The sequence below is a fragment of the Castanea sativa genome, chromosome 4 (assembly GCF_040712315.1).
Source record: "Castanea sativa cultivar Marrone di Chiusa Pesio chromosome 4, ASM4071231v1".
In the NCBI taxonomy this organism is placed as follows: Eukaryota; Viridiplantae; Streptophyta; class Magnoliopsida; order Fagales; family Fagaceae; genus Castanea; species Castanea sativa.
Genome location: NC_134016.1, coordinates 23,415,174 through 23,428,550, shown reverse-complemented (window position 1 = coordinate 23,428,550; position 13,377 = coordinate 23,415,174). Strand labels below are relative to the sequence as shown.

General features: G+C 35.1%; 1 protein-coding gene across 4 annotated transcripts in view; it reads right to left on the bottom strand.

Annotated features, from left to right (window-relative positions):
* LOC142631996 (DEAD-box ATP-dependent RNA helicase 10-like) overlaps nt 1-3,545 on the bottom strand; it is a 30,508-nt gene extending 26,963 nt beyond the window's left edge. Inside the window, exons 1-4 of one of the 4 annotated variants that reach the window (XM_075806411.1) lie at nt 3,398-3,545; nt 627-671; nt 332-476; nt 111-234 (exon numbers count right to left, since the gene is read on the bottom strand). In XM_075806411.1, coding sequence (XP_075662526.1) covers nt 111-234; nt 332-455 — 248 coding nt within the window. In that variant the 5' untranslated portion in view covers nt 456-476; nt 627-671; nt 3,398-3,545. The remainder of the gene's footprint in view (nt 1-110; nt 235-331; nt 477-626; nt 672-3,397) is intronic. The other 3 variants (XM_075806412.1, XM_075806413.1, XM_075806414.1) reach the window with 3 other exon arrangements.
* Between the last annotated feature and the right edge of the window lie 9,832 nt (nt 3,546-13,377).

Genomic DNA, 13,377 nt, shown 5'->3' with positions numbered 1-13,377 from the left:
TTTTAAATAGTAGTATAAATTCAAACACCCTTCCTAGAACATAGAACAAAAAAATTATTATAAAAATTAAAAACAAAAAAAATCAATCAACCAAGGATTAAATATCAAACCTTGTTGGGGACAGCACACAAGCAAAGAATGCTTGTGGAGATTCTAAAAGCGATTGCAAAATGGGAAGAGCAAATGCTCCAGTTTTACCAGAACCCGTTTGTGCAAGTCCAATCAAGTCTTTTCCTAAAATAGAAAAACCAAAATAGAATCAAGTACATGAATACACTACAAGAATAAAAGAACAGTGTGATAATAAGAGAATATGAAAGAGAGAATGAACCTTCAAGTGCGTGAGGAATTGCTTCGGCCTGTATCTTTGTTGGAATTTTCCATCCCAAATTATCACAAGCCTCAGCCAATTGTTCGCATATTCCCAAATCCTTAAAATTCTTGTCTTCTTCCATTCTGAATAAAAAAAAATCACTCTACATTTAAGAAAGCACAACCATAAGTGAGAAGCAGAGAAAAAGCCATTACAAAGGCCAAATATAAACACTTAATTAATAATTACCACAATACATAAGCCCTCAAATTGAAAACGTCTATTTCTTTTAAGAGACAAAAAGAATAATTACCTTATTGTACAGTGGTGATTGGCCTAAGACGGTGGTTGGTGGTAGCTGTAAAATAACCCTGATGGGATTAGGGGTGGCAAAAGGTTTGTATAATACGGGTCATGTATATACTTTTTCAAATTTTAACAATGAGAACCTACATTTTGTATTTTAGCAAACCAGTTTTCAAAACACTCCACATCCAACTCTCTATGGAATTCCAAAAGAGAATTCATGTAATCAAAATATGCAAACCGGACTTTCTTTGACAAACAAACAAAAAGAAAGAATAACGAAATACATTATTATAAACTTTATCTAGCAGCTATGCATAATAAGATTTCATATGTATTTGAGAACAGGTGATATTTAACTAAATATGAGCATTCATAGGGTGGATAGATATAAACTAAACTAATGGAGTATGTAAAAACTAAAAAATTAAAAAAGAAATAAGAAATAGGGATTCATGAATAATAGTAAACCAAATAGGCACGTTTAGTTTACTTAGTTTCTTACAGTTACAGTTACTGGGTTTGTTTGAAACCAGCTCTGGTTTGCCACCACTACATCGTGATGAAGATGGAGTTCAGGGGAATAACAAAAGAATATGAGATTAAAGGCATGGGTACAAAGGAAGGTTAAAAAAAATTAATTAAACTAGTCACTAACCCGTGCGAATGCACAGGATTTTTTTTTTTTTTTTTTTGATAAATAACGGAATTGTATTAAAATTTAAAAGAGAAAAACTAGGTACACTAGGGGTGTAAATGAAAAACAGTACATCAAACACTTAAATTACAAAGGTCAAGCATTTCTAAAAAATTAGAACAAGGAAAAAGATTAAAGGACGAACTCCACTCCAGCAAGGTATGAAAAAGGAGAGATTTAAGATCTGAAATAGACCATTCCTTTCTTTCAAAACATCTTGAGTTCCGTTCTCACCAAATACACCATAGGACACAATGAGGGACAGCCCTCCATAAATCAATGCTTCGATGCCCACGGGATACTTATATAAATATTAAAACTATTTAGTTTACTTTTGATAAGTAATAAGTTTTATTGATGTCAAAAAAGGAGCACTCTAGTACACAAGGAGTGTACAAGGGGTCAACAACTCAAGTATAAAAATTATAAGAATCAAGGAAATCAAAAAAAGAAGGGAATGATTGGTTTTGCATAGCAACCAACCAATCCAATAAAGTTACAAAGAAAAATAACTTGAGGTCTGGTTTGGATAACTATTTAGTTTACTTGAAGGTACTATAACTTGAAAATGATAACAGAAAACTTAGGATACACGAATGCAATTCATATATAGTTAAATCCATTGCTATAAAAGTGCTCTTACATCTGCTTTGATAAGTACTAATAATTTTAGAAGACAAAAGAATTACTACACAGCATAAACATATAAATGCTCTTAATATAGTGACCTCTTAAAATTAAGCCTATAACATCTACCTAACTAGTTGTGACTCCAAAAGTTCTTACATTTAGGCACTTTGAACAATCTTTTTTATATGAAATTAGTGAAAAAGGTTCAAATCATCATCATTATGTGCAAGGATACAGTGGTAATGCTACAAAAGATGGACAAAAAACTTCTTCAAATTAGTTAATGAATATAGGCCCAGCAGAGTAAATCTAGAAGACATTATGTCCTCATATTGCAATAAGAAACTAAGATTATGATACTTGGTGAATGGAAAATGAATGTGGTGGCACTCATGAAACTAATTTACAGGTTGAAAGTTTCAACTCTCATATCTTCAATAAGAGGCCATATTTAATTTGAAAATTGCGTAAGAAATTTTAAAGCAAACCTTATTCTGGGTTCTTGCATATATTGGACTTGATTCTCAAAAATTTTATTTCCTACCCAACACTTTTTTTTTATAAGTTCATTTCCTACCCAAAACTACGAGTTTGATTCCAAAAAAGAAAACTTGTACCCCATTTAAGATAGAAAATTTTAAGTTTAAAAAAGGTAAAGGGAAATCACCAACCCAAGTTGAAGCGAAATCCTATATATAGGGAAGATGCTATAATAACCACTACTTATTGGGGCTAAAAAAAAAACCCATTGGTTAAAAGCTTTTTAAGTTCCAAAAGTGATGTTTCCCCAATAGCCCATCACTATCATTACATCCCACAACCTATTAATCATCTACAGTTACAATAGTCCATCCTAGGAAAACTTCCTCCTCACCTACTACATGGGACTTCAGGAGGACAAATACCTCATATTCCCATCATTCACATGGCTACCTGCAGATATAAGCTGCACCCAATGCAGGATCTTTATCCAACCTATTTAAATTATCCATAAAATTCAACTCGGACATTTTGTCAAGCATGTGGAGTCCACTTTAAAGAACAGATAAATATTATAAAGAAAATAAATGATCTTCCCCACAAATGAGGGAGATCATAGTATGATACTCATGAAAAATAAAAGGGAGGTACACCCCAAGAATTGATATATATATATATATACACACACACATATAACAAAACCTAAAAAGTAATCCACAATTGCAAACCAAAAAGATGGTTAAACCCAAAAAGCTTTGTCCTCTCATGTAATACCTAAGCAGCAAAACAGAGGTAAAATACACTTTTGTCGAATGTTGATTGCAGATTTTCTAACCACCTTATTTTCTCGTTCTATTAATGTAACATTCATTATCAGCAGCTTGACTTGACTATGAAAAGAGCGAAACAAAATCATATGAAACCTGAAACAATCATGTTCTCCAGAACCAAATAGGATTACAAAAACGTACCAAGTTTTAGAAGCCAAGACTTGAGCCAGCAGAGGCTACGAACAGAGAGAGCAAGACTGAGAGAAGAGGTGAAGGGTTTGGCCGAGATGCTCTACGTTTAAGCCAAAGAGAAAGGGACGAGGGGCAGCGTGAAAAGAGAGGAGTAAACCTGGAGAAGTTTTGGAATGGTTAGCTTTTAAATAAATAAATAATGAAGGCACGCAGCGAAGACAAAAAAATAATAAAGGCTATATTTCAAAACTTCCCCTCTAACTTTCACTGCCTTTTATTTTAGTTCTCTAAATTTTGCCATCTGTCATTTAAGTCCCTAAATTTTAAAACACCCAAATTTTACCTGTAGCTTGTCCTACACGACAGTTATCGTTTTGCCTTTAATTAAAAATTTAATTTTTATTTTATTATTTATTTCCTTAAAAACATTAATTTTATAAAAAAATCCAGAAATTAAAAAGAAAAACTATTCGGTAAACGTAAACCCACCCACAAAAAGGGCGTTTTTACAGAACTAACTACAAAACTCAAACTATATCATTAGTAAGCAAAGGTTTGAAACATATTTGGTTTCTAACAATTCGAGTCTATTGGACTCGATTTTCGGTTCATATTTCTCCATCGCGGCACTGGCTGAGCTGGACAGGGAGGCCACGTAGGCACAAAAATCGAGTTCAGTGAACTCGATTTTTGGGCACCATGGTTTTCGGGCACGTGGATGTAACTCGAGTCAAGGAGGCTCGATTTATTTGCTTCTAAAAATCGAGTCTCCTGAACTCGATTTCTGTAAATGGTCCCCAACCCATCCACGTGTCATGTGGGTCCCAACTGGGACCTTTTTCCCCCTTACCCGGCTCACTTATGCTCTCATTTCTCTTCTGCTCTCACAGCAGCACCACTCACACAACCCTCATCACTCACACAACCCTCATCACTCACACAACTTACTTCACTCACACTCATCTTTCATCAACTTTCATCAACTCTCAGGTAATGTTTTTTACAATATTGATAATATTTTTTGTTAGTTAAATATAGTGGTTATTTGCTAGGTTATTTTTTTTAAGAAACAATTAGAACATATTAGGAAAATTTTTGTTTTTTTGTTTGTTAGTGTAAATATTGTGATTAGTTTGTTTGTTTGTTTGTGATTAGTTTGTTTGTTTGTGGGTAGTTTGTTAGTATATTGTGATTATTTGTTAGTTTTTTTTAATTATTATTATGATTAATTATTGGAAATACTTAGTACTAAATATTGTGATTAATGTTACTACAACATATTTGGAAATTTTTTTTTTGTTAGTGTAAATATTGTGATTAAGTTATTTGCTAAGTTTTTTTTAGGAAATTAATATTGTGATTGTAAATTGGGAATTTTTAGTACCAAATATTGTGATTAATTATGTTATTACAACATATTGGGAATATTTGCTTATTTTTTGTTAGTGTAAATATTGTGATTAAATTATTTTGTAGGTTTTAAAAAAAAATTAATATTGTGATTAAATTATTTTGTAGGTTTTTTAAAAAAATTAATATTGTGATTAATTATTGGGAATATTTAGTATTGGGGAAATATTTAGTACCAAATATTGTGATTATGCTAGGTTTTTATTCAAAATTAATATTGGAAATATTTAGTACTAAATATTGTGATCAATTGTTAGGAATATTTAGTACTTTTAGGTTTTTGTCATTGGTATGAAATGGATTATGAGTTTGATACCTAAGACACCCATTACAGTCTTTTTAGTATAAATTATTTCAAGAGGATTCTAACATGAGTTATCCTAACATGAGTTATCCTAATAGGATTCTAACATGAGTTATCCTTACGTGATAGCATACCAAGCAAGTTTGGCAAGCATTGCTATATTGTTTGTAAAGAAAAAAAAGCCTAAACCCTTGTCTCCTTCAACCAACAGCTTACATAGGGATGACCATACCAAAGGTACGAGATGGTTGGAGGACTATTTTCTTTGACTTACACCATAATCCCCTAAATATTACATCCATATATTCACACATGCTTTTGGGGATTGAAAGGCTAATGTAGTATCAATTGGGGTGGCCTAGGCCACTAATTTAGTAAGTGTAGCCTACCTATGATAGTTTTTTACTTTTCCAACCACTAGTTTTAACTTAAGGAGCCCCTAATATTTGACCCCATAATGTAGCTTAATTAGTGCCAATTGGTTTTTAACTTGCTTTAGAAATTTTTAGTGTACTACTTTGAAGGGAACCCCCCCCCCCCCAAACTTTTCCAAGTTGATGAACTGACATGACTAAGCACGATAGGTGTTTAAGCACTTCATAAAAGTATTAACCTCATCCATGTGAATAGCTAGTTAACTATTAAGTAAATTTCTATATTATTTGTTAATTTTTCAAAGAAAAATCCTCAATTAGTTCATTTATGAAATTGAAATCCCATGCACACTTACACCATCAAACTAGTTGAGCCTAAAAGCAACTCCTGTTAGAGAAATCTCTCTTAAAAATGTGTGATAATATGGTGTCAAATATGATCATAATAATGATAATGATTTTCAAGGGTGCTAATTTTCACTAGTTGTGTCTCAAAGTTATTTGTCCTAAGTAGCTAAATTCTCTTGGTGTCAAGTGACCCTCCTTTATTAAAAACATTAGTAAATTATATAATCCCCTATAATTTTCTATTTAATTTAATTGTATGGTTAAAATATTTGTCTCTAGTTTATATTATAATTCTTAATTAAGTTGTTCATCATATGAACATTATATTAGTTTGAAGGAAACAAGCACAATTATTGGTTCTAAATTAAAAAAAGCACAATTACAGAAAAACCATAAAAGAATCTATTATAAACAATAATTGTGCACATTTGCCCTCAAATTGATGTAGTTTATTTATTTATTTTTTACAATTTTTTAAAAAATGAGTGATTTTTTAACCAATAAGAGGATGGATAATTGTTAGTTTACATTTATTGTGCACATTTGCATAACATTGTATAATATTATACAAAGTTCATGCATTTGTTTATGTTAATCTTACATATAGAAGGTAAACTAATAGTGCTAAATTTTCAACAAAAAAAAAAGTGAAAAAAAAAAGTACCAAATGGGCATTTGAAAGATAAAAGGAGTAAGGAATCCTGGAGAAAATTGGCATAAGACACCCATTTTCAAACATATACGTTAGTTAACATCGTTTTCAAACTAATTAGCAAACTAACATTTCGAGTTTCTTAGACTCGATTTTACTGTGATACAATAATTGTTCAACACCTATAGTATTACATGCAACAAAAACAAATTCTTATATATATATATATATATATATATATATATATATATATATATATATTATCTACTTCATTAATTATTTATCCAAATTTTTATCAACTGTATTTCTTTTGTAAAATAACCCTAAAACTAATCATAAACTAGGACATATGCAAAAACCAAATCTTGCTGGACTTTGAACATATAGCACAGATTATCCTCCTCCTCCTCAACAAATGCCCTCAAATTTCATTAGCCAATTAATAGTAAAAATTAAATTATGTAAATACAAAATCAACCATTTATTAACACAAGAATAAATTAAGAACCAGAAAAATGAAGGGGAAATTTAGTAAAAACTTACCTTGCAATGGAGATGGTTTGGGTCTTTGGGTCGGATTTGGGTGTGTGGAGAGACGGTGGGAGAGTGTTTGAGGTGTGACTGACAGAGACAGTGGAGACTGAGAGAGATTTGACAGTGAGAGATGGTGGAGAGACGGTGGAGACTGAGAGATTTGACAGTGAGAGACGGTGGAGAACCGGTGGAGAACCGATGGAGAAACGGTGGAGAGACCGTGGAGACCGAGAGATTTGACAGTGAGAGACGGTGGAGAGAGGTGGAGAGACGGGGGAGAGACTGAGAGATTGACGGTGAGAGACGGTGGAGAGAGGTGGAGAGACGGTGGAGAGACTGAGAGATTGACAGTGAGAGATGGTGGAGACTGAGAGAGATTTCAGAGTCAGACTGAGAGAGACGGTGAGAGTGTTTGAAATTGAGGGATTAAGTGGAATTAAGCTTCAAGGAAATCGAGTTCAATGGACTCGATTTACTACGTTTTTAATTCGAGTCCAATGGACTCGATTTCTAGGCCGACGTGGCCTCCCTGTCCACGTCAGCTGCTGGCAGATGAACAAATCGAGTCCATTGAACTCGATTTCTTTGCCCAAAATCGAGTTCTCTGGACTCGATTTGTTAGAAACCAAATTTGTTTCAAACCTTCGTTTACTAATGATATAGTTCTGATTTTATAGTTATTTTAAAAAAAAATTCCACAAAAAGACATGGTATAGCAATGAAAAGGAACAAATGATAATTTCAGGCATAATCTGTTATATTTTTGGTTCTGTCAAAGGCATAATATGTAGCATAATTTCAGGTTCTGTCAAAAGCATAATCTGTTGCATTACATCAACCATGAATTCACCATCAGCTTCTGTTATATTTTCGGTTCACAAGGGAAATTGGTTTGCAAATAATCAAAACTAAGCTAACACACAAAAAACTGAAAATCCAATGGTTTGTGAACTTGCCCAACCGAGAATTAGACGGAGCTACCGAGTAGTGGCCGGAGCCGCCGGAAATACCACCTTGGAGCTGCCAGTTATGATTTTTTTTTTTTTTTTTTTGGAGCAGCCGAGATAGCTCTCTCTCGGTATCTCTTTCTCTCTCTCGATCTTAATCTCCTTCTCCCTCTTCCTCTCTCAATTTTCGGGTTAGGCTGTGATTTTTTGGGTGGGTTCACCGAATAGTTTTGGGGATTTTGATTTCGCGGAGAGTGTGGTGTGGGAGGGTAAGTGGGTTTACGTTTACCGAATAGTTTTTCTTTTTAATTTCTGGAATTAAAAAAAAAAAAAAAATTTTAGGAAATAAAAATTAAATTTTTAATTAAGGGCAAAATGATAATAACAGCAAGAGTGGAGGGTGTTTTGAAAAACATACGACAAACTTAGAAAACTGAAATGAAAGGTAGTAAAACTTAGAAAAGTTTTGAAACTTAGCCAATAATAAAATATGAGAGATCTACATGCACAGTATTTTTACAATATTTTCACAACAAATCACAGTTATTTAGTTGTTATTGGTTCAAATTTGAACCTAACACTAAGATTACTTTTTGGTTCTAACAATAACAACCAATAACAACTTACCACTTAGAATTTGTTGTAAAAATATTGCGAACATATCATTCCTAAAATTTAGGATGGGAATCCCTTAATTTTTAGAATTTTATCCATTGTCAACTTCTAGCCCACTTTTGACCTCCAAAACGATTTCTTTTTGAATTTGTGGTAAACTAAAAAGTTGTAGACCTTCAAGTCTTCTTTCCATAACCGCAAGAATTAGGTCAATTAGACATCGGTGCAAGAAGTCATGACAAAAATACTAAAATTGTGCAGGATGTTTCTATATCAAGATTTTTTCAATTTTGGCTTGAACGAATCTCTTTCTTCCTTTTTTTTTTTAATTCTCACAAGTTTTTTACTTATTTAATACTTCAAAAACCATGCTCCAATTGATCTTGACCATTGGATTCTCTTGATTGCATGTCCGTATGATTAGCTGAATGGTTTTAATCTCATACAAGAGAAAAATACACGTAATGAGAATATTTTTTGAGAAATCTTTCAAACTCACATATTTGCATGTAATTAAACATGAAATTAATGAGATATTGCCTATAAAAACTAAGATAATAGTGTAATTTTAGCAATCAACATGAGTCGACTCTTTCTATTCTCTTCAGCTCAACCAAGATGAAGGATTGCACTTTACACACACACGCGCGCGCGCACACACACACACACACTCTCTCTCTCTCTCTCTCTCTCTCTCTCTCTCTCTCTCTCTCTCGTGTTTACGTGTCACCTCTCCAATTGAGGAGGATCCTATTTACAGTGGTAGTGTCATCCCATCAATGGGTGGATTGTGTAAAGGAGATTGAAAGAGGCAAAATTTGCTCAATAGCATTTTTTCAGAAAAATATTCGGTGAATAGTATGTGGCTGAAAGTATTTAGTAAGTTGGACTGTTTTTTGAAAATTGAGTTTGTGAAACTCGAGTTCCAACCCAAAATCGAGTTTCTCAAACTCGATTTAGACCTGACATGAATTTTTTTTTTTTTTAAAAGTGGAACTCAAGTTTAGTAAACTCGAGTTCCATTTAAAAAAAAATAACAGAACTCGTGTTTGCTTCCCTCAAGTTCCATCTGCATTATTTTTTTAAAAGTATGGAACTCGAGTTTATTAAACTCGAGTTCCACTTTTTTTTTCTTTTTCTTTTTAATTCACGTAAGTCTAAATCAAGTTTGAGAAACCTGATTTTGGGTCGGAACTCGAGTTTCACAAACTCGATTTTCAAAAAACAGTCCAACTTACTAAATACTTTCAGCCGCATACTATTCACTGAATTTTTTCCAAAAAATATGCTATTTACCAAATTTTTCCGATTGAAATATACTTATCTCATCAAGGGTTTCTTTCACTTTTTAGGGGGATGAGTGGGTTGTTAGGTGTGGTGGGCCTTTTGTGTGATATTGGGCTAGACTGGTTCTTGTAGTGCTAGGCCCAAAGTGTTATGGGTCAAGGAGTTGGGACCGGTCCAATTGCAACCCACATTGGTCCGACTTGTACGCAAACTATGCCTGGTTTAGACTAGACTTTGATCACATGCCTCTGGCAGGCAGAGCTGTTATGACAATTACGGCAGGCAAATATAATAAAAATAATAACAGTGATTTATTCACCACTTAGACAAAATAAATAGAGGGTCATCACAAGAAACACATGTTTTACGAGATAGCAATACAAATAAATACGGAACATGTGTTAATAAGCTTATTGAATCACAAAGAAATATCAGTCTGCTGTACAGAGCTATGTCACGGGGTCTAAGTCAATAAGGAAAATCATTTCCTCAATGCAAATAATCTCTCCGGTGAATAAATTAACTGCTTTGAGGGAACGGGCCCTAAATGACTTGTGCCCAGATGAGCATCTTGCTTTTAGCAGAGAGCGTGGTTCGAGAGGGAGAGGAGGAAATCATCCTATTCGGTGCATGTCTGTTATGCTATTCTCTCTTTTTTGTTTTTTTTTTCTCTCCGATTCTTTCTTTCTTTTCTCTTTCATTTTTTATCTCTTAGTGTTTTACTTAGTCATGGTGGTTCTCTCCTGTTAGATTACTGTTCCCCCCCGGTGCACAATAGGGGTTCCTTATATAGTGCCTATTGCAACTGGTTTTTACCATTTTAGCCCTTAACCGTCTTTGTTTGGTGTGAGCGTCCTTGCCGACCATTACTGATTGGTCAGTCGCCCAGCCAGCGCCACTTACCTGTGCTGGCCGCGCCACTCCACCTTACCAGACAGAGAAGACTATTTTGTTTGTTTACCTATCACGGTGTAAGTACTCTCTTTCTCTCCGTCCCTCATGAAATGCACCTAATGGTTCCAACTCAGCTTTGCTTCTTTTGGGTGGTATGTCATCCCAGCAAGACACTGCCTCCAAAAGAGCTTGAGTAGGAAACACAAAAATAGGTTTTCCCCCCTCCCTACCGCCAAACCATGCCCTTTTGCCTCTGACCCATAACCCACCACTTTTAGTATTGGCTGGGTACAGGCTGGTGGTGTCTAGGCCTTACGCGTGCCTTACTTCCATGTTCGTCCAAAATCTGCCTTTTGTTCATGCATTTGCCGCAGTCTAAAGGTCCGTCTGCCTATTCTGTCGTTTGTCCTTGACTTCTTACGGCGTGGGCTGCTTTCCTGATTTCTCATTCTTTATGGCTTGTTGGGCTTTGCCCAATTGTGGGTTTCTCCTCCTTCGTGTCATTCCCCGTGTTTTATTCTTAGCCTTGCTATTACCTCCTGCCACATCATTCTGTCATGCCTACCATGATGTTACTTGACCCCAAACTGCTCGGTCTCTTTGGGCTTGCTACTCATCTCTTTTCTGATGGCCCAATAAACTCATTGGGCCTTTTGCTACATTACTTGCGGGCCCTCGTGTCCCGTTTACTTCCTTTTGGGCATCCTTTACCGTATTTACTTTCTTGGGGCATCCTTGGCCCTTTTTAATTTTGTACTTCTCATGGGCTTTTACTAACTCCTTGGGCTTCCTTGGCCCAATCACTTTATACTTCATCCTTAGGGCTTATGAGCTCTCCATTGCCTCTTACTTTCTTTACTTACATTGCTTTGGGCTTGCTGTGGCAGCTGTGACCCATTCTCACTTTTCTACATCCATCCCGCCCGTGGGTTTGCTACTTCTCTCTTTCCGAGCATTTTTAGGCTCATTTGCTTCTTCAAGGTCCATTTGTTTGCTTTATGGACCTATAATCCATTATTCCTGTCGCTTGGGCTTAATGGCTTTTCTATCCAATTTTCTTCTGCCCACGTTATTGGGCTTCTTCCTCCTGCTGAGCTTCCAAAAAAAATGAGAATCTACATTAGGTAAGGAGCAATGTTCAAGCCAATCATTTAGTGATAAATGCAGTCATTGGTAGGTGGAAACATCCATTTAATGCAAAAGTGACTATTGTTGGATCTAGGTGATACTTTCTCTAGTTCGTCGGTTGTACTTTCTGTTGGTTAAATAACCCACAATGTGTACATGTGTAATTCTCGAAAGAAATTACCTTACACAATATTGTATATAAGATGATTATTATTAATAAAATTGTTTGAATAGTGGAATTACATGTTTTAGTCATGATTGGTTGTGTGGGGTTTGACATGGTCAAATATGAGGTTGAGATATCTCAGGGATAATGAGTTGTAAGTGGGGGCAGTGAGGTGGATAAGAGATCTAATTTTAACGTTTAAATCGACGTTAGAAACTTTAATGTTTATGTCCTAATTTCTAGGAATTGAAATGAGCGTTGACAACTTTTATAGGTCTTTAAATATCTCACTTGAGATCTCTAGATAGGATAACCACACAAAAATCCCGTAGAGTGAAAAAACCCACTGCAACCCAAGCACTATTTCACTCTTATCTCCATTTGAATACGTTTCAGATATTTACTCTCTTAGTATTTTATAGTTGAATAAGAGTTCTATTTCAATTTTGCTTCACTTTCCGCAAGACTTCGAATATTCACCAGTTCTTCCATAGTTTGCTCATATCATTGGTCATGGGCCGAGGTCATGATATTCCTCGGCCATGTACCGATTTGGAAGGAGGATTATTGCTCGGCTGGGCTCTGTGGCCCAATGAGAGCTTCGACCTCACATTCTTTATTCCATTCCCTGGGGCTTTCAGCCCATGGGTTTTTTTGGCAAATAGTTCCCCCTACTTTCTTAGACAATAGTAAGAACCGAATTCCAAATCCTTCCCATCTTTCACCATTGCACCAGGATAGCCATGGTCTTTCTTTCCCTTCACTGATACAGCAACTACGTTTTGGAACATGTACTGCACTATTGTAGCTTTCTTTCACTGCACCCTCCCTCCGCTTTGCCCTAACTCTGCATTTGCTTTTAGATACTTGTACGTTTGTTTGCTCCATCACAGACTTGGTGCTCTTGTGACCGGCTGGGTTTCTGGTTTTCTCGTGGTCCTCATTATTCCTGCGCTTTCATTTCACACAAAACATGGACTCTTGAACTTTTAACATCATAGGTAGTATACTTATTTTTGTTTCTTGCTTGTACTCTTCTCTAGTAGCATTCTGATTATGCTAACATCACCATTCATTTTGTGTTTTCAGCAAGTTCTGGACAAGAACAATTCCTACAACCCTCCTATTGTAATGTGTGCATGGACGTGCTTATTTATTTTTCAAAATTTTTTACGTTTCAGTGCCACACTGCAATTACAAAAAGGCATAGTTGCCAAGCAAACGATTTCCCGGGGAGAATCATTTTCTTGAAACAGCTTTCAAAATGTCTGCTTTCCTGACAATTGAATCCATGGAAAAAGAAAGGGCGCATACATAATTCTAGTGCATG